Source organism: Meles meles, chromosome 4 (assembly GCF_922984935.1).
Source record: "Meles meles chromosome 4, mMelMel3.1 paternal haplotype, whole genome shotgun sequence".
Taxonomy (NCBI): domain Eukaryota; kingdom Metazoa; phylum Chordata; class Mammalia; order Carnivora; family Mustelidae; genus Meles; species Meles meles.
In genome coordinates, this window is record NC_060069.1 from 50,020,118 (window position 1) to 50,045,666 (window position 25,549).

Consider the following 25,549-nt stretch of genomic DNA (forward strand, 5'->3'; position numbering starts at 1 on the left):
ACATTTACTTTCTTCCCTTTGAGACTATATGCACGTTGGACGTAGACATTTGCTCTTAGCTTCTTTTCCCACAAGAGCTGGGAAGAGTTGGTCTCCCTTTTCTTCTTCATCATCTTCTTTTTTTAAAAGATTTAATTAATTTTTTTGAGAGGGAGAGAGAGAGAGAGAGAGAGTGAGGATACAAGAGCAGGGAGAAGGAAGAGACTCCCCACTGAACAGGGAGCCTGAAATGGGTATTGATCATGACCTGAGCCAAAGGCAGCTGCTTTGGGCATCCCAAGTCTTCTTTTTATTCTTATAGGTCTCAGCATCCTCAGTTCCTGAATAGGAAAGCACATGGTCAATAATTATTAGTTCATATAATCATTCTCATAGAGACTTCTGCTCACATGAGGGAGGGAGCAAAGATGAATGGATGTATAACAGACTCTCTTGGCCTTGCTGTCTGCAGGTAGAGGCAAGTGAGAATTCCTCTAGTGCCTCATGGGAGTGTTTTCAAATGAAAAGAATGAAAGCTGCTTAGATTATTTTGTAATGGGACCACATGTTCCTCTGGGTAGAAAGGGTAGAGGCGGCAATTCCCAGATGGAAGGCTGTGTTCATTTTAATGACTTGGCTGAGATTTCTTTCTGGTTGAAAACTGAACTTACTATGGCATCTGTAAAACATAAAAGGCTTTAGAGTAACAGAAGTGGGTCTTCCAGAAATGGGCTATGTGGCAGTTTAGCATTTTATTGGCATGCCCGAGCAACCTCTCTGGGTATGTGAGTCTGTGGCCTGGTTCCGTAGTGTTCGGGATCCAAGACCAGTTGGGAATTAGACCCAGGGAGTAAGGGGGTGCTGCGTCTAAGCAGGATTGATTTAATCTTCTCTATCTCACTCCAGACCATCCTATGTTACTAGTATAACTTAGAAACGTAGACTTACTCCTCTACCGTGACACAGTGATGTTTCTGGAAGGCAGTTTCAAAAGATTCAGCTTATTCCAGTGTTCTGAAATTTTCAATTCTCCCCCAAATATGACACAATATGTGCTTAGCTCCAAACCCACACGAGTCTGGTCTCAGCCTCCTTTTTTAAGTATTCTCCACTACTCCAAAGCCCATTCTCAACAATTTGTACTCCCAACAAACTGATCCTCCCATGGATGACACTTTTTTGGGTATGCTGTCCCTGGCAGCTGTCCCTGGCACGTGTCCCTGTTGAAATCCCATCCATCCTTCATGCTCCATTACAAATGCCATATTTGTAAGATCTCCATAGAGACTTTCTAGATCCCAAACCACCTATTTAGAAGTGTTCTTTCCTACTTGGAATCTTTAGACTGTTTTTTTTTGTTGTTGTTGTGTTGTTGTTGTTGTTGTTGTTGTTTTTGACTTCTTTTCTGGTCCCTTACTCAACCCTGAATTATAGGTATTTTTCTGATTTCCCACCCCGTCCCCCAGAATAGCTATTAAAAACAAGAACTATCTCCATTTTCTCTCTACCATTCCTCCTTCCCCGATACTCAGAACAGGACGCTTATTGAACGTTGATCAGGTTGAACTGAAAGTCAGAGTAACCCGAGCCTCAGAATTCCTAGATATACAAGGCTTATAGTACCCTCTGCAGACAAAATGGGAACATTGGACTCCATTTATAGAAGATTATAGTGGCACTCTTTTCTTAGTACAGACCAAACATCCAGCTGCTAAACTACAATATAACATTTCCAGGGGAAGGAAGCCAATGTAAATTCACAGTATGTGTAAAGTCAAATTCAGAAAGCCTGAGTTTTTTAAACCACTGAATATAATTTTACAGTCTATTTGATATGATTTTTCTAGGCTGTGTTTCAATTCAAACCAGTCTCTTCATTTGAACACAGTCTCATAGTTCTCTTCTATACTCATTAGCAGCCACTTTGCAGCATCAAGTTGCCTTATTCTGAGTGGCATGGAGAAAGGTTTTCCTTTATGACTTATTTCGGGTGTGAGTTTTTTATATGCACTTGTCCAAAATGATCCACTCTTTATTTTCCTGCCGAATGAGGAGGATTGACCACCTAGTCTGAGACACAATGAGGTTTACTAGAAAAATTGGTGACTTTGGAATTAGAAGACCAGAATGTAGGGTCCAGCACTTCTGCCGGGATCCATGTGGGCCTAAGAAAAATTTCTCACTCTATGTTTTAGATATCTTATTTACATAAGTGTAACAGAGGAGAGAGTCTTACGCCATATTATGTCTAAGGAAAATTCCTCTCTTAGCATTTTGGGATTCTGAGATCAGTTAGATGATGATTTTACAATTAAAGCCATTCTTCCATCAAAGTTAATGAAATTTACCCAAAGTGTGGGTGTGGGTACATGTGTATATACACAACAAAGCAGAGTCTCAGAGATCTGGTTAGTTTTGAGCCACTCTGAAACAGAAGGATGGTTCTTTGATCAAAAAAGTTGAGGGGCACCTGGGTGACTCAGTGGGTTGAGCCTCTGCCTTCGGCTCAGGTCATGATCTCAGGGTCCTGGGATTGAGCCCCGCATCAGGCTCTCTGCTCAGAAGGGAGCCTGCTCCCCCCTCTCTCTCTGCCTGCCTCTCTGCCTACTTGTGATCTCTCTCTCTGTCAAATAAATAAAATATTTTTTAAAAAGTTTGAAAAATATAGAGTACCAATATCTGATTCATGGGAATTAACTATCACAGTAATTAAAAGTCTCAAAAGCCTTATTCTAAATAGATATGTTTAACTTTTATGTTACTTAATTCACTATAAGAACTTTTTTTTTTTCCTTTTAGTATGTCTTATGATCATCCAGGGGAATATACTTCCTAGCAAGGGTTACTTACAAATATAAAAACATTGTTCCTGTCCCTCTGGATTATTCTGAGCCAATTATAATAATTGTTCATACTCTCACTCTGGAAAGTCTGGAAGTCTTGCTTTCTATGCGCCAAAGACCTCAGTTGTGCCTCAGGTGTAGACTTTGCCCAATACTCAATCTGTCACCTCTCCAGTCAAGGTTCTTCTCTGCTAAAACAATGTACTCTTTTGCATGCCTTCTCATTATATCAAATCTAACGTAGTTCAAAATGAACCGATTATTTTCTCCATCCCATAACCAAATTTCAGAACCACCTTTAAGAGATAGTGAATTCCATTGCTATTTCTATCATATTCTTAATCACCTGACTTCAAATTTTAAAGATTTAAAATTTTAAAGATTTTAAAGATTTAAAGTTTTAAAGATAACTTTAAATCATATGTTTTCTTAATTAATGCTATAGACCGAACTGTGTCCCCCAAAATTAATATGTTGAGCCCTTAAGTCCCAATGTGGTGGCATTTGGAGACAGGGACTTTGGGAGGTAATTAGGTTTAGATGAGGCCATGAGGGTGGGGCTGTCATGATAGAATTAGTGCCCTTATATAAAGAGACGAGAGATTTTGCACACTCTCTCTGCCATGTCAATACACTATGAAAAAGGCAGCCATCTGCAACCAGGAAGAGAGCTCTCACGAAAACCTGACCATGCTGGCGGTGGGACCACAGACAATCATCCTCCACAACTGTGGGAAAAAAAACATATGATAGTCTATAGTACCCATTTTATGGTATTTCATTTTGGTGACCCATGCTGACTGCAATAATCAACTTGCTGCTGCTTTATCTGAGAGAGTATTATAATGTTCCCCCCAAATTTTGCCTCTTCATTCTCCCCTTAGGCCCTGTTCATGCTGGAATAACCAGGTTACTCTTTCCAAAAGGGAGAAGATATCGAGTTGATAATATACCCCCATTCTCATACCCCTTTTCCTTCTGAGAAATGAGAAGTATCTCAGACCTATGGTTTCTTGTTCTGCATATAAGGAGCTTGAGTGTTGCCATTATATCCTCCCAATAAGCAAAAAAGCCGAACAGATTGAAAAATCAATAACACTTCTAGGATCCGTAAAGGAGTTGAGGACACAGAACAAACCACTGCCTGCAGGACTGAAGAGAGAGAGGATCATAGTCAAATTCAGAAAGCCCGAGTTTTTTAAACCACATTCTTCTTAAGCTCTATGGGAAGATTCACCAAGATAGACTGCATGCTGGAACATAAAATATACCTTAGTCATTTAACCAAGTGGGATTTATTTCAGGTAATGAAACACTGGCCTAGCAATCAAAAATCAATTAATGTAATCTATCACATTAACAGGCTTAAAAAGAAAAATCACATGATCATATAATCGATACAGAAAAAATATTAGATAAGATCCAACACCCATTCATTATAAAAATTCTCAGTAAATTAGGAAGAGAGAGGAATTTCTGTGATTTGCTAAAGTAAATCTACCAAAACTAACAGCAATATCATTCTTAACAGTGAAAAATCTGAAGCTTCCCCACCGACATCAGGTACACAGGCAAGGATGCCCCATCTCACTACTTATTTTTAACTTCTTACTGGAAGTTCTTGCAAATGCAATAAGGCAAGACAAGGAAATAAAAGGCATATGATGGGGAAGGAAGAGATCAAACTATTCACAGATGACATGATCATCTATGTAGAAAATAAGAAAGAATTGAAAAAAATTTTCTGGAACTATAAATGATTATAGCAAGTTTGTAGGATACAAAGTTAGTATTTTTTTTATACAAAGCTAATGCACAGAAGTCAATCACTTTCCTGTATACTAGCAATAAATAAGTGATATTTGAAATTAAAAACACAAAAACATTTCCATTAGCACCTCACAATATAAAATACTTTGGTGTAATTTTAACAAAATATTTACAAGATATAGATGAGGGGAAGTACCAAACTCTGATGAATGAAATCAAAGAAGAACTAAAAAGGAGAGATTCCATATTCTTAGGAAAGGAAGACCCACTGGTGGCAATCAGTTGGGAAGATGTCTGTTCTATAGCTTCAGGATAATCCCAATCAAAATCCTAGTTTCTTTCACAGATACTCACAAACTGATTCTAAAGTTTATATGGAGGGGGGAAAGACTCAAAACAGCCAACACAATATTGATAGAGAAGAACAAAATTGGAAAACTAACATCATCCAACTTCAAGACTTACTATAAAGTTACAGTATTCAAAACAGTGCAGTGTGGCAAAGGAATAAACGTATAGATCCACAGAAGAGGATAAAGAGCCCAGAAATAGATCCATATACAAATAGTCCACTGATCTTTGACAAAGGACCAAAGGCAGTACAATGGAATAATGTCTCCAAGTGGTGCAGGAACAAATGGGCATCCACAAGCAAAATATGAGCCTACACAGAGAACTTATGTCCTTCCCAAAAAATAACTCAAAATTGATCATGGACCTAAATGTAAAACTGTAAAACTTAGAAGATAGCATAGATGAACTTGGGTACGACAGTAGATTTTGGATACGATATCAAAGGTACCATCCATGAAAGAAATAATTGAAGGCTGGACTAAATTAAAAACTTGTGTTCTGCAAAAGACAATGTCAAGAAAATTAGAAGACAAACAACAGTCAAGGAAAAAAAAGAGTTTAGAAATGACACATTTGAGATAAAGAGTTGTTATCCAATATGTAAAGAACTATTAAAATTCAAAATTAAGAAAACAAGCCAATTAAAAAATGGGCCACAGATCTTAACAGACATATCACCAAAGAAGATGTACGGTTAACAAGTATGTGAAGAGAATCCTCCACATCCTATGTCATCAGGGAAATGGAAATTAAAACAACACTGCAACACACCTTTAAAATGACCCAAATCCAGAATGCTGAGAACATCAATGGTGGCAAGGACATGGAGCAGTAATACTCATTCATTGCTGGTGAGAATGCAAAACGGTAAGGCCACTCCAGAAGACAGTTTGGCGGTTTATTAAAAAATTACACTGCTGGGGCGCCTGGGTGGCTCAGTGGGTTAAAGCCTCTGCCTTCGGCTCGGGTCGTGATCCCAGGGTCCTGGGATCGAGCCCTGCATGGGGCTCTCTGCTCGGCGGGGAGCCTGCTTCCTCCTCTCTCTCTGCCTGCCTCTCTGCCTACTTGTGATCTCTGTCTGTCAAATAAATAAATAAAATCTTTAAAAAAAAAAACAAAAAAAAAATTACACTGCTATTACTATACTCATCCAGCAGTCTTGCTCCTTGATATTTACCCAAAGGAGCTGAAAACTCCTTTGTTTTCATGGATACATGGATGCTGATAGCAGCTTTTTATTCACAATTATAGAAATTTTGAAGTAACCAAGTTGTTCTCGGTAGATGAATGGATAAACTGTGGTACATCCAGATGATGGACTGTTATTTAATGCTAAAAAGAAATGAGCTTTCAAGCCATGCAAAGACATGGAGGAAATTTAAATGTGTAATCCTAAGTGAAAGACACCTATCTGAAAAGACACACTACTGTGTGGATTGCAACTGTATGATGTTCTAGAAAAAGCAAGACTATGGAGAATGTAAATAAATCAGGGGTTGGAGCGGGAGGAAGGAGTAGATGGAGAACAGAGGATTTTAGGGCACAAAAATGCTCTGTCTGATACAGAGAGATGCCTGTCATTATACATTATACAGACCACAGAGTGTGTAATACTAAGAGTGAAACCTGTGAACTTTGGGTGGTTATGATGGGTCAATGCACTTGACCACTCTGGGTGGGGATGTTGATAATGGGAGACATCATGTCCATGTGGGTAAGGGAGATACAGGAAATCTCCCTTCTTTCCTTTCAATCTTGCTGTGAGCCTACACTTACCTTAAACAAACAAATAAATAAAATCTGAAGAAAGAGGTTTTCCATAGCTAACTCAAATTCGTATTTCTCCAATCCTTTTTGGAATGAGGCAGGGGAGATTTTCTTGACTATACTCATATACATACACACATAGCTGTGTCTGTTTCTCTTTATCCAAGAATGAAAACACTTCGGTTTAGTGTTCGTAGAGCCCCACGGTATATCCCTATTTACCCTTCTCCCCCATTACTCTGTAATCTAGACCTTGCATGGGAGCCAGGTTAGCCAAATGACTCTTCTATAAAGATAGGAATCATTCTCATCTCTCCCTGATCACCTGATTTTGTATCCGAGACATCCACCTGTTTTTCACTCTTCATGACTCAGCCTCAGTCCCACTTTCTCAATGAGGCCTTCCCTGAACCTCTCAGGCTCAGATTTCTCTCAATTTCTGTAGCATTGTGTTGCCTGTTACCCGCTTACTCTGCCCTCTAATCCTGTAGAAACTTAGTTCTCGATATTAATAATTTGTGTACATCTCCTTGACCTACTGGAGTGTATTTAATACAAGATCAAGGACCATATTGTAAACATATTATATCCTCACAGAACATCTATCATAGTTCTTTCTATGACAGAGGTGATCAACAAACACTCATCACATGGACCAGATATACATGAATTCACCTCGACTTTGAAATAACAGGGATTAAAATCCCTAATATGTGTTTGTGAACATTTTAATAAAAGACTTAGATTTTAGCCACAACCTTGCCATTAATTTTCTGTGTTCATTCTTTTTCCACCTGAGGCCGTGGGACTAAATAATTGAAAGGGTCTTTCTAGTCCTCATTATCCCTGGCTAATGGAAATTAGTGTTCACAGATCAATGCAGGTGCCACAAAAGTAACCCAAGTTTTGATGCCACCTGGTAAGTTCAACAAATAAGTGAATTTTCTCCAAGCTTTAAGCTCCTCAGATATTCAGATGGACTGGAACTTCTTTCCAGTACAGTCTGTTGGCTAAGGTACAGAGAAAATGCTTGTGTTTATATTTAACTTGTGTATATGGCAGGGATATTGAATTTACAATATAGCCTGAAGGTTATTGCTGTGGCTGAATGCTTTAAGAAGGGCAGGTGTGATGCCAGAGGAGCTTGGGGAACGCAGAAAGAACTCCGTCATCAAAACCACTTCTTTAATAAGACCATGTGGCCTGTCAGGTTAGGAACACCCATTAGTTAGCTTGATGGGTTGGATACCTGAAGGGACCTTAGGCTCTCCTTGAAGTCCCCTCTGAGAAGGGTCTTTGGAGTGAAACTGCATTTGGCTTGCAGCCATGGTACATTCCTTTACATGAGATGAAGTAAATGTTTTGAAATACATTTTGAAGTAAATCTCCCCACCCTTATTGGGGCTAGAGAGAGTTTGTACTTCAAAGAGGAATGTGGCATATTTATACCAAAAAGGTACAAGTGGAAAAGTCTTTGATTTGGTTGTTTGCTTTTCTTATATTGCTTACAGTGGAGTGGTTTGGGTGGAATGTTAAATTTCTTTCAAAAACACAACATAGAAGGGAGACGTTGGAAATTATAACGACAGTGTTTTTCTGTATGGACACTAACCTCTGAAGCTCTCCCCAGATCATCAGTTTTGCCAGGCTATTGCCAATGTCACCCTAGCACTCGGAACACTTTTTTTTTAAAAAATTTATTTATTTTTTAGGGGCGCCTGGGTGGCTCAGTGGGTTAAGCCGCTGCCTTCGGCTCAGGTCATGATCCCAGGGTCCTGGATCGAGTCCCGCATCGGGCTCTCTGCTCGGCGGAGAGCCTGCTTCCCTTCCTCTCTCTCTGCCTGCCTCTCTTGTGATTTCTCTCTGTCAAATAAATAAAATCTTTAAAAAAAAATTTATTTATTTTTTAAATTTCTTTTCAGTGTTCCAGAATTCATTGTTTTAACAAGGCAAGGCCCAATGTATTACTTCTTTTCCCTGACTGTATGCCCCCAGCCGCAATCCATTCAGGAAACATGGGTGCTTAGGAGAGAAACAGGAAATAAACCCCACTTTGAATCTCAGTCCTGGGGTCTCCCGTTCCTTCTTGCCCATGACAAGCATTTTTGTGCCCATCACTTTATTTCACAAAACAATGTTGCAGGCGCACAAGGTTTTGAAATTCCTTCTCTCTCTCACTCTCTCTTTTTTTCATATTCTCAAGAGCAGAAAAATCAGTGCCAAATCTGTAGTAAGCTATTTCATGTTGATTTTTGAAGGATAGCTTAGAACAGAAAGCCCAAGTCCGTAGTTAATTGCATGTTGCAGTCATATTTGACAAATAAAGTCAAACCATTGCAACTTTGTACACTTTAGGGATGGGGGAGCCTGCTGTCTTCTGATGACTGCAGAGACCTCACTCTGGTAGTGAGCAGTTAGGGAGCTGGATGTTGGCTCCAGGGAAGTGAGGGCCAGCTAGAACTTTTTTAATGGCTCGCTAGGGAAAGACAAAATTCATCTCCATTTATCATAATGAAAACCAGGCAGAAGCAAAGCATGAGTGAGCTGTTAGAACAACAAAACTTGTTTTCATATGGTAAAGTTCATTAAGGGCTACTCTGTCTATCCCAGCACTGGCTTCTACATGATCCTACTGTTTGTATCATAAGGAGCCCTGGGGAATAATGATCTAGTCCTCCTGCACTGGGCCCGAGGTGAGGTAGGGGATTCATCTCCTAGTTTTTGAAGAGTTTCCAAATAGGAAATGAGTCGTCACTCAATAAATGATCACTGTTATTATTCTTACTTCAATCAGTTGTACTGTGAAGTGCTTTTCAAACTATACAACAATATGCAGGGTAAATTCTGAACAACTTCTTGAACAAGATCATGCCAACATGGGGGTCCCACAGGAGAGAACAGTTCTGAGATCACAGAAGGAGGACATTGGATTTCTGTTTATTTTTTATAATCAGATAAATAATAATTTATATTATTTATAATATGTTTTATTTATTTATTATAAATAATAAGATTCTTTACAAGTTAAAGGGATGATCCCTACAATAGTCGTGAGATGTTGGCAAAACTAGAATATGAAATGAGTGACATCTTCCTTTCAAAGAAATTTCTGAAGAGATTAAAGCTGTGTTTCCAAAAACAGTAGCAGGAAGCAAATGTCAGAGAGATCTTGGCCTGAACCTTCTTTTCAGTCATGATTAGTCATCCTCTGACACCTCAAGGGAGACTTCTGGACAATACTGCAGAGGTTAAGATGCCTGCCCAGATATTCAATCTTACCCTGTCCTAATGTTTAGAACCAAAAACAACAGTAGCATACCAATAAGTCCCACACGCTAGTTTCATTGGCTCTGGGGCAGAGATGACTTGCCCACATTCCATCACCGAGACTGTTCTCTCTCTTTACCAGCGAGCATCCAAGTCTTGGCTGTCCTCTTGTTAGGAAGTTAGACAATACAGTCCACAGATGGCTTGAGGGATTTTTGTCCAGTTAAGTACACACGTATTTTTTGGCTAATATTCTGAGGTTTTCTTCTTTTTCAGAAACTTCAAGGCCTTTTTGTTTTAAGTAGTCTCTAATCTGACATGGTATGTTTAAAAGTCCTGCTTCTTCACTTTAGTGTTTTCCTTACCCCAGAAGATGGTTTTTATTTAGATAAGAACCTTCTAGCAGACTTAGCTGATAGGATCTGTTGTTGCACTGAGCTCATGAGGTTAACCTCATTTGACAGTGGCTACTCACCATTAGTGTTTAAAATTAAGTTGTAAACATCAAACTTGAAACTTACCAGTTTTTAGAAAGAGCAAGCAAGAGTCGATTAATCTGCCCCAGGACTATAAGTAATTGAAGGAAAGAGTATAAGCAGTTTGGCAGAAGAAAATGCTTTAAAAATACATAATCTTCCTTTCCAGCTTACCCCATAGAGAAAACGTTACTCTTTAGAAATGTCATGTCCCATCTAATCCTTACCAAATAGCATTTTGAAAGCTATAAATATTTACTTATATCCATGACAACATTTTAGACTAACTTTCCATACATCCAAAGATAAGTTCATTTTCTCCATTAACATGAGCACCTAACTTGTGAATTAATATATATTCTTTAAAGCTAGAAACTTCTAAACACTCTACATTAAGATGTAAGAAAGAATTTAACTACTAGAAATGTCCCTTACTATAGGAATTTATCTTGTGAATAAATTATACCTCTCCTCTGTCCAGAAGGACTTTGAATTACCTAGCTAAAACAATTATTTATATCATTAGATTTTTGAAAAAAAAAAAAAAAAAAACAAAGAAAGTCAAAGAAAAAAGGTTCAGCTTTAGTTTGGTATGCTAGAAACCCAGCATAATATAGTTATTGTATATGAGAATAAAATTTAGCTCTGAGCTTCTTAGTAGCCAAGATGAAAAGGGCAATGCACTATGTTATGCAGTCCTCAGTGTCTGGTAAAATTAATTCTATAAATTTGTCAAGAGAAACAAGTGATTGCTTTCTGTAACTGAATTATAAAAATAATTCCATGCGTGGGTCTTTTTATAAGCTATAGTAATAACATTAAGGGAAAGTAACATCTCCAGAGGGTGTGAAATGAGAATGCAAAGTTGTTTTTTATATAGCTATTTTTTGACTCTCTCAAAATCTGGCTACATTGTATGGAAATGTGTAGGACTTTTCTAAAATAAAATTGAATTCTCATTAGCAGCCTGGTCTTTACATTTGAAACACTATAATTCATAGGATTTAGTTTAATCCAGTAGTTTAAAAATTGCTTTCAAATTTTGTTTCAAAACTTATTAGATTTTTTAAGATTTTATTTTATTATTATTTTATTTATTTGTCAGGGAGAGAGCACACAAGCAGGAGAATAGGCAGGCAGAGGGTGTAGTAGGCTCCCCACTGAGTAGCCAGATGCAGGACTCGATACCAGGACCCTGAGATCATGACCCTTGATACCAGGACCCTGAGCTGACAGCAGATGCTCAACCGACTGAGCCACCCAGGAGTCCCAAAAACTTAATAGATCTTTATTTTAAGGATATTTTTTAATATGTTGTTCAGTTTTAAAAATTATTTGTTTATTTATTTGGTTTTGTAAAGAAAAAGTAACCGAGTTGGCAAACATTTGAAGTAAATTTGGAGACATTAGCAAATGCTACAAAAATGGGTGGTGTCACCATTATTAAACAAAGAACCACCAAAAGACAAAAATCCTTACTGTTCCATGAAAGAACGTTTAGTTTTTAGCCCGTGAATTTACAGTGTTGAGCCTGATGTACATGTTATAATCTAGTGAATTTTCCTCTAGCTAGTGTGTTTATGCTGCTAACTAAAACTTAAAAATTCAGCTGTGGCCTAGAAACAGGATGTCTTTAGTGTCTACGTGCTTGTCAGTTGGTAAGAAACTTCATATGGGGTTAAAAATTCCCTGAAGTTGTTATATTGTGAAATTTAAGTAAAGAGCCAAGGCAAGAAAATACAGAACTTCATCAAAATGTAATGTATGAGGTTGGATGAATTCCATAAGTTAGGGTGGTGAAAGCAGAGTGAGAATTCCCTTCCTTATTGGAAATGTGGATGTTTGAGGAGAAGAGAATGAAAATTACTTATTTTGGGCTTGATGTTTTACCCTGATTGTATAAAAAGACTTCAGAAGCTAGGAAGTAATCTTAAATACTCTATCTCAGAAGTGCAGTGTTCTTTATATCTTTAAATTTGCTTTAGAATTTCCCTTCTTGCATATGTCTTACAGGCTGTCCTACATTTCATATTCAGAATATTTGAGCTTCATATTTCTCTTACTTCAGAAGACAGGGAACTTTTATATTTTCCTTAAAATACATTTGGAAACTTTAGAACTGTTTTCTTATATATTATGTGTCTGGATTGAGAAACGTCCCTATAGCAAGAATAGGCAAAATGGGGAGAAAGAGAAAAGAATGTAAGAGAGAGGGGAGAAGGGCAGTGTATGGACCCATGCTTGTCCTATTATGATTTTGAAAGTAAAAGCATCACCTCTTACCTGACTGAGTTACTGCCATGTTTTCTTGTCTATTACCAAAGATTTGTTTCCCACATAGCAGTGTGAATGATCATTTTTAAAACTTATTTATTTATTTATTTAAATGTTTTATTTGACACAGAGAGAGAGCGTGAGCAAGCTGGGGGGGAGACAGAGGGAGAAACAGATTCTGTACTGAGCAGGTACCCCAACGTGGGACTCGATCCCAGGACGCTGAGATCATGACCTGAGCCGAAGGCAGATGCTTAACACTACTCGTTTACTTTAAAGATTTATTGATTTGATTTTATGTAGAGAGAAAACACATGAAAGTGGGGTTCGGGCCAGAGGGAGAGAGAGAGACAGAATCCCAAGCAAGCTGGGACACAGGCCAGTCCCAGGACCCAGGGACCAGGATCTAAGCCGAAATCAAGAGCTGGATGGTTTACCGACTGAGCCACCCAGGCGCCCCTAAACTGTCATCTTAAAATGTGTATTAGATATTGTTTAAAATTCTTTAAAGGTCTCCTCTTGCACTTAGAATAAACTCTACCATAGCCTAAGAGCTGTTGGTCTTTATCTAGCTTTTCAAAAATCTCTCTTTAGTCTCTCTCTGCTCTACTTTTAAAACATGTCAAGACTTTTTCCACTTGACTTTCTTTTGCCGGGAAAGGGTCCTTTCACTTGACTCTCTTTTGACTGGAATGTTCTCCCTCCCGTTCTGCTCATGCCTGGCTTCTCAACATTTAGGTTTCAGCTGCAAAATACCCTAGCAGAGGGACCTTCTTTGACTAATTTACCTGATTGCATCCTGCTTCCATCCCCATCCCAGCCAGGTCTTACAGTGTTATGTGTTCATTTATTTCTTTATAGATTCTGCACAGTCTGAAATTAATTTCATTAATGATTTAAATACTTCAGACTTGTCCCCTTTGATGAGGCTGTAAGTATCTAGAAAGCAGGGTCTTTGGTTTTAGGTATTCTCATCAACTATCACAGTGTTTGACACCAGTTCAGTACAGAGTAAATATTTGCTGAATAAGTGAATGAGTGAAATGAAGAATTTGGGCATGACTGGAGCACTGAGACTATGTGTATTTTCTTGAATAGGAATGTGGTAAATTATAAAAACATCTAGAAGTTCTTCTAGGGGCGTGTGGGTGGTTCCATTGATTAAGCATCTGACTCTTGATTTTGGCTCAGGTCATGATCTCAGGGTCATGGGATCCAACCCTGCATCTGGATCCCTGCCCAGCATGGAGTCTGTTTGTCCCTCTCCCTCCACTCCCCTCCCTCTACCCCAACAGTGCTCTCTCTTTCAAAAAATAAGTAAACTCTTAAAAAAAAAGAGAGAAAGAGAGAGAGAGAGATTATCTTCTAGAACCTTTTTGGGAAAATTTTGCATAATGGCAGGTGAGGAAGTTATGCTAGAAGGTGAGTTGAGGCTAAATCCTGAGGTTTTGAATGTTGTAGTACATAGTTTCTGGAATCTCTTTTGTGGTCAATGGATGGCTACTGAAGGTTTCTAAATCGTCCGTGTGTCCTTGTGAAATGCTTCTTTATTACTTGCTATGGAAAACCACTAGGGCGTCGGAAGAATTTCATTCACTCACCAGTGGACAGAGTAACTCGGTAATGTCAGCAGGGTGTTGATTTAATCAGCATTCACTTCTTTTTCCATGCAGTCTGACTGCCACGTACAGTCCTGCTTCTGGTTTGGCAGGAGAAAATGTACGCCTTAGTTCTTCACAGCCTGAGATGAAATCACCCAGGGCGTCTTGAAGGCATTTCTGGCCAGTATTTCTCATATGTCGGTGGTTCAGTTGGCTCCTTTCAAAATTTGATACCATCTTGTCAAATCATTCCCCTTTTCTCAGTTGCTCTTTATTTTGCAATGTATTTTTCTAATGTATAGAGTTACCCTCTCCTGTGGTTTATCTTATATTGGTCTTTTTTTAGGATTTTATTTATTTATTTGACAGAGATAGAGATCATAAGTACACAGAGAGGCAGGCAGAGAGAGAGGGGGAAGCAGGCTCCCCACTGAGTTGAGAACCCGATGCGGGGCTTGATCCCAGGACCCTGAGATCATGACCTGAACTGAAGGCAGATGCTTAACCCACTAAGCCACCCAGACGCCCCTATTTTATTTTGGTCTTAAAGGAAGTCCAGTGAGGAGCCTTCCAGGACAGGTTGCTTTTTGTTTGTGTCAATGAAGTGGTGGGTTAGCTGAAAACTAGTACTTACAAGGCCTTATAATAATAATATGGCATTATATGGAGCATACACGTGTTCACCCGGACTTTTCCTACCACTTCAAATGTGTATATCTGATTTCTCAAATAGAGTACAAAGATATCAAGATTCTAGTTAAAATAATGGCTTCTTTTATAGACATTGGCAGCCAGTTCCAGTTTCCTGAACTGGTTTACAATAATTTAAAAACCATGGCCAGTTCATGAATAAGTTTTATGGTTTAACTTTAAGCATGGAATCTTATTATTTATATTGGGGAAGATGATATGATGCTCAATACTGGGTTATAAATGGGGAAAACAAAGAAAATGAATGGGGAAACCAACAAATGTGCCAAAACAAAACAAACTAACAACTGTGATAAAATTTAAGAAAAGGAACTAACTTGTCAGTGGTGACTGGCAGTTTTCAAGAGCTATGAAATATATTCTTTGTTGGTAACCATTATTGCAAGATCTCAGTGTGAAAGGTGACTTTGGAAATGTTGTTATTAAACTGACTATCCTTTTCAGCCAGTAGAGCTTACGAAGCACACTCACATGTAATATACTTTTGATTTGTTTGTAAAAGATTTATTTGTTAGAATTTCTTTTTTCCTCTTTTTTCCCCAGACATATCATAGACATAATCTATATGTAAAGGGGGGAGGTGGAAAACAAACAAGGAAAAGAAATCATGTGGTCCCTATTCTCAGAGAGCTCTACTAGAAAAAATGAATATACTCAGGGAGATACCATATACAGCAGAGTATGATAAGTGCTCATAGAGGAATAGGATAAGATGGTATGGCTGTACTTGACTGTGGATATTGTGTTGAGAAAAGATCCCTTAAAGAGGCAGGGTTTAGATTTGGCTTTATGGGATATGTTAGAGTTCAGTAAGAAAAGACCAAGGGGGGGGGCGCCTGGGTGGCTCAGTGGTTTAAGCCTCTGCCTTCGGCTCAGGTCATGATCCCAGGGTCCTGGGATCGAGTCCCGCATCGGGCTCTCTGCTCGGCAGGGAGCCTGCTTCCTCCTCTCTCTCTCTCTCTGCCTGCCTCTCTGCCTACTTGTGATCTCTCTCTGTCAAATAAATAAATAAAATGTTTAAAAAAAAAAAAAAAAGAAAAGACCAAGGGACAGAAGCTCTTAGACCGGTGGAACAGCCTAAGCAAAAGACGAAGGTAGAAAAGTGAAAAAATAAATTTATGTTCTGTCAATTTTAATTAACCAGAGTATATCAGAGTATACCAGTAACTCCCCTGGACACATAGATTACACCATCATCATTTTTCCCCTTTTTAAAAATTAGTTCCATAGGTGAAATTTAGTGATTCATCATTTGCCTATAATATCCAGGGCTCGTTATGTCCTGTGCCCTCTTTAATGCTCTCACCTAATTATCCCTTCCCCCCACCTATTTCCCCTCCAGCAACCCTCAGTTTTTTCCTAGAGTTCAGTGTCTCTGGTGGTTTGCCTTTCTCTCCAGTTTTCATGTTATTTTATTTTATCCTTCCCTTCCCCTATGTGCATCTGTTTTACTTCTTAATTTCCACATGGGTGAAATTATATGGTATTTGTCTTTCTGATTGACTTATTTCACTTAGTACAATACCCTCTAGTTCCATCTATATTGTTGCAAGTGTCAAGATTTCATTCCTTTTGATGGCTGAGTAATATTCCTGTGTGTGTGTGTGTGTGTGTGTGTGTGTGTGTGTGTACACCACATCTTCTTTATCCATTCATCTTATACCATCATTATTTACATCTTTGAAATGGATGGATCAAATTGTATTCTGTTGTTTATTTTGAAGGATTTTAGTGATTTCTGAAGCACATTTATATATATTACACAATTAAAACCTTCTGAAATCCTATACAGTAGATAGTAGTATGGGGTTTTTATGAGCATTTTTTTCCTTTAAGGATAACTGAGTCAGGGCACCTGGGTCGCTCAGTGGGTTAAGCCTGTGCCTTCGGCCTCAGGTCCTGATCTCAGGATCCTGGGATCAAGCCCCACATCGGGTCTCTGCTCAGCGGGGAGCCTGCTTCCCCCTCTCTCTGCCTACTTATGAGCTTTGTCAAATAAATAAAAATCTTTTTTAAAAAAAGGATAACTGAGTCATAAATTTTTAAACAATTTTTTCATGTTTATTTGGTAAGTATAGACACATATCTAATTTAGAACCTATTGTTTTTCTTCTAAACCTATATACTCAACACTATAGATGTCCACACAGTTCATATTTAGTGAATAAAAAGTTGGAAAAAATGTAAATTAAGAAAGAAACCACATCCAAAATTCGTGATTTTGACAGCCAAAATCATTCTGGGAGCATAGAATCGAGGACAAAGGTAAAAATGGCAGGGACAGTTGACAAGGCAAAATCTTAATGGAAGGAAGGCCAGTAGCTAAGGGTATACAAATTCAAAGGGAAGATTTTACTATTATTAAACAAAGTTAAGGATTTCAGGTTTTAAAATAGGGCAGTGTGGTGAGGGTTAAGATTATTTATATAACACAAAATGGCAGTAACTGGGGACTTGGGCACTCAGTACTTCTATTTCTTATTAATACCTGACTGGCAAGACTGTCAAAAACAGACTCAATTGAATCAGATATGCTGTTCCATGATTTTATGTTTACTTCTTAATGACAATGAGTTTTCATGTCTTCATACTGCAAAATAGATCAAACATAATTTGGGATTTACCATGAGAAAGATTGCCAATATGAATACTCACTGTTCTGATATGGAGCAAACAGATCTGTCTATATATCTCTATGTCTAAGGCATAGAGAAAAATGTCTTAAATCGGGCAAATTCAATTCTATTTTGTTAAAGAATGCCTTACACAGAGGACAATGTATTGTGTGGTTTAGGAGAAAATTTTGTACTGTCTGTGTAGTGGTTACTAAAAATTCTTCCTTTTGTGTTGATGAGAATCAAAGTTGTAAGGCTGGAATCAGATATTTCAAAGGAATGTGGTAAAACATTTTATGTGCCGTATTCAGCATTTCTAACACATTGGAAAAGCTTACTCCTTTTAATTCTGTTTTCTCGGGCGCCTGGGTGGCTCAGTGGGTTAAGGCCTCTGCCTTCAGCTCAGGTCATGATCTCGGAGTCCTGGGATCAAGTCCCGCATTGGGTTCTCTGTTCAACAGGGAGCCTGCTTCCCCCTCTCTCTCTGCCTGCCTGTCTGCCTACTTGTGTTCTCTCTCTATATCTGTCAAATAGATATATAAAATCTTTTTAAAAAATCATAGTTCTGTATTCTTCACATTCTAAACCCAATAAATTTGGTGGAGTAGGGGGTAGACTCATTCCCGTCCTTCGGAAATAGGTTTGTTTATACCCCATTGTCAGGATTAAAGGCAAAAGTAACAAAGAGAAAAGAGAAAATAAAAGGTAAAAATGTCAAAAACATGAATTAGAGATGGCACAGCATTGGCAGGTTTTTATTGTGACCAACCATGCAGCAAACAGAAGTGGAAAGATTCAGTTTGCCAGAAAGGCAGATGGCTCAGGTCACAGTGGGTAAAGAATGAACTTGGAGTAGAGCACATGTAGCTATTTTCAACAAAGCCTGAATAGCCACATACCATTTTAGGAGCCTTGTTGGTTAACTTCCCACTTTATAGTATAGAGATTGCGTACAGTGAATATGAACTGGAAGCTGGCCCTGCCACTTTAGCCATTATCCCTTGGACTGGTACTGAGCCGGGTTAGAAATATTTGCCTTCACGTGGTCCTCTTCTTTTCTCCATAGCTTAACCAGATGGAAAAGGCGGTGGAAGCAGCACACACATTTTTCATGGCCAACCCCGAGCACATGGAAATGCAGCAGAACATTGAGAATTACAGAACAATGGCCGGCGTGGAAGCACTCCAGCTTGTAGATCTGGAGGCCAAACCACATCTGGTGAGCGCCGGGGACCCTTGCCCTAATCAGAAAGAGCTAGGTGTTCCTGAGTTTCACTGGACTCCAAGCAGATTCCTGTGAATGGGTGTCTCAGGTTGATTCTCGATCCCTAATACGGTAATGGTTTTATTTTTTAGAGTTCTCAGATGAAATATTGTTATTAGTAGGGTTGAAAAAATTGACACAAGGTGAAAATGTCCTTAGAAAATAGTATGACAGGGTGCCTGGGTGGCTCAGTGGGTTAAAGCCTCTGCCTTCAGCTCAGGTCATGATCTCAGGGTCCTGGGATCGAGCCCCACATCAGGCTCTCTGCTCCGCGGCGAGCCTGCCTCCTTCTCTCTCTCTGCCTGCCTCTCTGCCTACTTGTGATCTCTGTCTGTCAAATAAATATATAAAATCTTTTAAAAAATGAAAGAAAATAGTATGATATAGTGAAAAGTAGAACATGATATAAACATCCGTCACCCCCTCTAAACCTCAGCGCCACCTCCAACCTTTAATTTTACACATGGGAGTTGAAGCCAGTACGAACTACTCAGGTCACGCTATGATTTCCCAGCTCCCCGTCCATTGGTTTTCTATTGTACCTGTACTTTTCAAATTCTGATATTTTAAAACTATATAATTTTTCACCTAAATGAAAGCTTACTTGAAATCACAATAAGTTGGGAGGGCTTTTTTTTTTTTTTTCTTTTCAGTTGGAGATGTTACCATTCTTGACGTGTGACTTCCAAGATGGTTGAAGAACAGGATAAGAGATTTTCAATAGAAGCATTATTATTATTATTATTGTTGTTGTTATTATTATTATTATTGTTAAATTGAGCCAGGCCTGGGAATTGGGTGTGTCATGGTCACCCACATCAATCGACTGGATGTTGTTGCATGCCCATACCTATATTCAGATGGGGTTGGAAAATAGTGTCTTGCATGTTTGTGCTCAGGAAGAATATGAAATTGACTGGTGCCACAGCATTCACCTTGCTCTGTAACACCATTCTTATTTATAATTCCCCGAAACCAGGGAAGTTACTTGTTGTCTCCCAGGAAAACCCTCCATTATTCTTCCATAGCACAAGAGCCCAGTGTCCCCCTGCCCAAATGATCCTGATTCACCCTGAATCCTGCTATTCAAGTGCTCCACAGGTGCTCTTTGGAAAAAATAAATACATGTGTGTATAAATTTTTTTTCTGCTTCTTTGCAGGAGAGTTACAGTGCAGGAGTTAAACATTATGAGGCTGATGACTTTGAGCTTGCTATCAAGTACTTTGAGCAAGCTCTAAGAGAATATTTCAATGAAGATACGGAGTGCAGAGCCCTGTGCGAGGGGCCTCAGAGATTTGAAGAGTACGAGTACTTAGGGTACAAAGCTGGTCTCTATGAAGCCATTGCAGGTAAAGCTTATTTTTTCCCCTTATTTATTTCCTGATTATAGGAAATGCAGTATGTAAAACTACTCCAACAATACAGAAGTATAAATTGTAAAAAATGAAAGATATATTAAGCTTTTCCTATCTCCTATAAATAAATCTACCTAGTTTAAATTTTGGTGACTGTGCTCCCAAACTTATTCAGATGCATATGTAAATGTTTCTATATTTATTTATAATTATTATTTATTTTTTATAAAAACGAGACAATACTGTGAATACTGATTTTAAGCATATTTTTGTTTTTGTTTTATTTTATGCTTAACAATATAGTGTGGACTTATTCTCATGTAAGTAGTATGTGTGGATCTACCTTATGGTATTGAATGGTTGTGCAATATTCCAATATATGTGGAAAACATAATTAATTTGACTAGTCCCCTTACCGATGAATATTGGGAAATTACAGGTTTTCATTATTATAAACAATGTAGTAGTGAATGCTTTTGTATAGTTTTCTTTAGTTACTTAAAAGAGGTTTTTATTATCTATGAGAATGTAATATAAAGCGGCATATAAAATAGTAGGTAATGTGAATTATACATTTATTGGAGAGATTAGCTAGTTAACCATTTATGGTAGGAAGCATTTGAAAAACATACAAAAATAAATTCTATTTATGTTAATAATATAAGTGTGAAAATAAAACTGTTAGAAGAAAATGCAAGAGAGACGGCTGGGTGGCTCAGTTGGTAAAGCATCTCACTGGTGATTTTGGCTCAGAGCATGGTCTCAGCAGGGAATCTGCTTGGGGATTCTCTCCCTCCCTCTGCCCTTCTCCCTACCGTGCATGCACTTATGTTCATGCTCTCTCTGTGCCTTTAAAATAAATGAATAAATATTTAAAAAAAGAAAGAAATGCAAGAGAATATGTGTATAATGGGAGGAGAGGCAAACCAGTTCTTAGCATGACAAAAGACAAGATATATGAAGAAAAAGATAGACTTTACATAAGATTTTAAATACAAAAGATACAATAAATCAAGCCGAATTACAAATGACAAGTGGAAAAGTTGCAAAATATTTATAGGCAAACAGTTAATATCTATAATATTTAAGCAGAACCTGTAAATTATTGTTATTAGTAGTAATTTATTTCTGATTTATGGGTAGTCATAATAATAAGCAACACTTACATAGCAGTTACAATATGCAAAGCATTTTATATATTTATGTATCTTTTAATCCTCTAAACAACTTCTGATAGATAGATGGTAGTGGTATCTACCATCTTCTCCTTTTTTAAATGAGGAACTTATACCTCAGAGCAATGTGATTAAGGTGAAGCTGGGAATCAAATCTAGGCTTTTCTTAGTCTAGGGCACATATTTTAAGGTCTACATAAATGAAAAATGGACAAAGGATAACCTATTCAGTAATGAATGTTTAACAAATATCTGTTGAGTACATATTGTGTTCTAAGTTATAAATATATATTTTAAGAAACGATGTTCAACTTCACCTATACATGTAGAAAGGCAAATTAAGGAAGTGAGTTAGCTCTTCAAAAATGCCGGTGTTTTTGGTCTCCATGAAAAGAACCCCCCACCTAGCAGTTCAAACCAAGTCCCAAAAAGTTATTTCCCTTAATTCCTTATTTAGATTCCTCCTAATTCCTATTCTCCTCTATTTGTTACCAAACTCTGATAGGTGGTAATTCCTAAAAGCATGGGAGATTCCCTGGTTCTCTCCATCCCTTTTGCCACCACCCTGGTCCATATCCACAGTATATTTTAACAAAGGCACTGTGATAGCCTCTTTGCTGGTCCTTGTGTCCTGGTGAGGTTTTACTCTATAAGCAGACATAATGGTCTAAAAAAAAAAAAAAAAGAGGAAAATATGTTCACAGAACCTCCCCCCTCCACACCCCCAGCAAAAGCCTTCCATTGCACTTGGACTAAAACCCAAGACCTTTAATAAAGACATTCATGATTGTGCACTTGTGTATAATTTCATCCCCTCTCTTTCTGTCTCTGATCCACTCCTGTGGCATTTCCTGGAAATGCCTTGTTCATTTCCACTCACAGACTTTGAAAGTTGTTTTCCTCTATCACTTGCCTAAGGTCCTATCTTGTTAGGTGCTTAATCCTCAGCCCCTTAGTATATTGACTGGCAAACAGTAGGTGCTTAGTAAATATTCATTAAATGAATGAGTGGAAGGAAAAAAAGAGAAGGAAGGAAGGAAGGAAGGGAGGAAGGGAGGGAGGGAGGGAGAAGGGAAGGAGGAAGGAAATGACATAACCATCAATAACATTTCAGATTTAAAGGATTAATAATACTGTATGTTTTGAAAATATAGGTCATAAAGTATCAAGGTCTTTGAGAGGGACAATTGGGAAACACCATTCAAAATTTAGATTAAGCAGTAGACTGAAAATCAGTTTGTTGGATGAACTATTTGCCATGTAGTCAATTACCCAAAACCAACTCAGTTCATCTAAAATCAGAACCAGTATCTGAATTATTGAGGATTTTTCCCCTCAGGTTTTGGTTTGCTAAGCCTCTGGCACAGTCATTTCCCTGCATTATTGTGAGCTCTGCTAATTTGAATGTCAGTTTTATGTGTGTTTCACATTTCAATTGTTAAGTATTTGTTTACACTTACTCTTTTATTTGGGAATGCTTTTCCTTTATTAGAGTTTATTACCTTGTAGCTGTGTAAGGATGTGTGCCCTGTCTCCACCTCCTCCGGACTTGCCTCCATCAATGGCCACCGAACAGCTTTGGCAAAGGTCCTACATCTGATTTAGGAAAACTGACACAGATTCCCACAGAACAACGTGCAATGGTTTGCATGAGGTCATCATAACATGTTGGTTGATGGAAAAGAATAGAGATCTCTTAACTCAGGCTCTTAATACTTAATACAACTATCATGACCATTACCCCCGCTTCCAGGAAAGAAAAGTGATTTTTAAAAAGTCATGGCTCTTGACACTCAGTCAAATATTATATATTACAGAAATATGGCAAGTCTTCTCGAAAATTCGACACATGTTCAATTTATTATGAGAAGGGAATTTTAAACAGTATTCCCACAGAAGTGTCTTGGATATCAAACATATTAAATCATAGTAATTGCACAATAACACTTGATATAGAAAGGAGACAAGAAACACAACTTATGTGTTATCCTAACTCTGTGAATTCTTGTCTGGTTCAAAACTGTTCTAAGGGGCGCCTGTGTGGCTCAGCCAATTAAGCATCTGCCCTTTGGCTCAGGTCATGATCCCAGGGTCCTGGGATCTAGTCCCAAGGCCATCTCCCTGCTCAGTAGAGAGCCTGCTTCTCCTTCTCCCTCTGCTCCTTTTCCTGCTTATGCTCTGTCAAATAAATAAATAGAATCTTCTTTAAAAACAAACAAACAGGGGCGCCTGGGTGGCTCAGTGGATTAAGCCGCTGCCTTCGGCTCAGGTCATGATCTCAGGGTCCTGGGATCAAGCCCCGCATCGCATCGGGCTCTCTGCTCTGCAGGGAGCCTGCTTCCTCCTCTCTCTCTGCCTGCCTCTCTGCCTACTTGTGATCTCTCTCTCTGTCAAATAAATAAATAAATAAAATCTTTAAAACAAACAAACAAACAAACAAAAATAACCTGTTCTAAATTAAAAGTGAAACTGGCTTTTAAAATACAGAATGGCGGGGCACATAGGTGGTTCAGTCATTAAGTGTCTGTCTTGGGCTCAGGTCATGATCCCAGGGTCCTGGGATTGAGCCCCATGTCAGGATAACTGCTCAATGGGAAGCCTGCCTCTGCCTCTCCTGTTCCCCCTGCTTGTGTTCCCTCTCTTGCTGTGTCTCTCTCTGTCAAATAAATAAAATCCTTAAAAAAACAAACAAACAAACAAACAAACCAACCAGAATGGGGACGCCTGGGTGGCTCAGTCAGTTAAGTGTTTGCCTTTGGCTCAGGTCATGATCCCAGGGTCCTGGGATGGAGTCTTGCAGCAGGCCTCTTGCTCAGCGGGGAGCCTGCTTCTCCTTCTGCCTTCTACTCCCTTTAACTTGTGTTCTCTCTCTCTGTCTCTGACAAATAAATAAAATCTTTAAAAAATATAATAAAAAATGAAATATGGAGTATATTTAGGAAACCAGAATATTTTAATTTTAGAGTTGGAAGAACATTAAAAACACAAATGGCTTCTCAATGTAGTTATATTTATTTCCAAGTATGCTTGTTAAAGCCCTAAAGAATATAATTTTGTGACTCTCATTTTGTTTCTCTTTGTCTGTTGTGTTGAAAAATAACCTTCCTTCAGATTTTGGGTTCTTACTGGGTGTGTTTTCCACCTCTTCCTCTTGCTTGTCATTTGGAATTAGAAGGAGTGTGTGTTAGAAGGTAAAGAGGAATGCCAGTGGCCAGCTAACCAGGAGAAAACAGTTGAAGGTTGTTTGTCATTTTCATAAGAAATAAAACAGCTATTTGTTGGCTATTTATATAGCTGTTTATTTCTACATACCACACAAGTAAACAGAGCTTATTCTGCCCTTCCAATCCTCCTGCTGCATTTAGGAACCGGTGGATTGTAGGGATTATGTTAGCTGTTCTGTGTTGGGTTGAGTTAGGTCGTATAAGAACTGGTCCATTTGCCTACATACCAGAAGAGACACACGCCCTTTCTGTTGTGCTCTGGGGTCCCACTTTAGGTCATCAAGAGACAAGCCAAACTGCCCAACAGAGAACCTTTGAGAGGTTCTCTGTTGAGAGGAGGCAGTTATGGTAAATTAAAATGTGAAGTCATACAGTCAGACGATTTTATCATCATTCTCAAGAGAGCCTGCTCTGCGCAAGCATGAATAAAATCTCCTTTCTGGAGAAGACCTCCATCTTCATTGTAAAAATCAAAGTTGGGGCAAAATGTAAGAAGTGGTTTTTTTTCCTCTGGGACATTAGCTACTTTCGCTTCCTCAGCCCATGTGTGGATGAGTGAGAGCCCAGAGCTAAAGGGAGTGTGACAGCTCTACACTTGAGACTCCTTAGCTGTTTACAGCAAGAAGGGCGTGACACAGAAAGGGGAACAAAGAGAAAGACGCAGAATGTATCTAAATTCTTGAGCTTTCCTCCATATCCTATTTATCAGTCCCTACAGTATTAGGATTTCCAATGTTCAGGTGGTGGACTATTCTGTAACTGGGTAAAATGGGTTCCTGATCAATATTGGCCACACCCCAATATAACATTTATATACACATACCCATATACATGTATGTGTATGCACATGCGTGTGCGTGCGTGTGTGTGTGT

The 25,549-nt window shown here is 38.5% G+C and overlaps 1 protein-coding gene across 1 annotated transcript in view; it reads left to right on the plus strand.

The window, feature by feature from the left end:
- The window catches only part of P3H2 (prolyl 3-hydroxylase 2), a 157,823-nt gene that overhangs the window by 100,390 nt on the left and 31,884 nt on the right, over positions 1-25,549 (plus strand). Inside the window, exons 2-3 of the mRNA XM_046003907.1 lie at positions 18,724-18,876; positions 20,082-20,271. Of these exons, the coding sequence (XP_045859863.1) occupies positions 18,724-18,876; positions 20,082-20,271 (343 nt within the window). The remainder of the gene's footprint in view (positions 1-18,723; positions 18,877-20,081; positions 20,272-25,549) is intronic.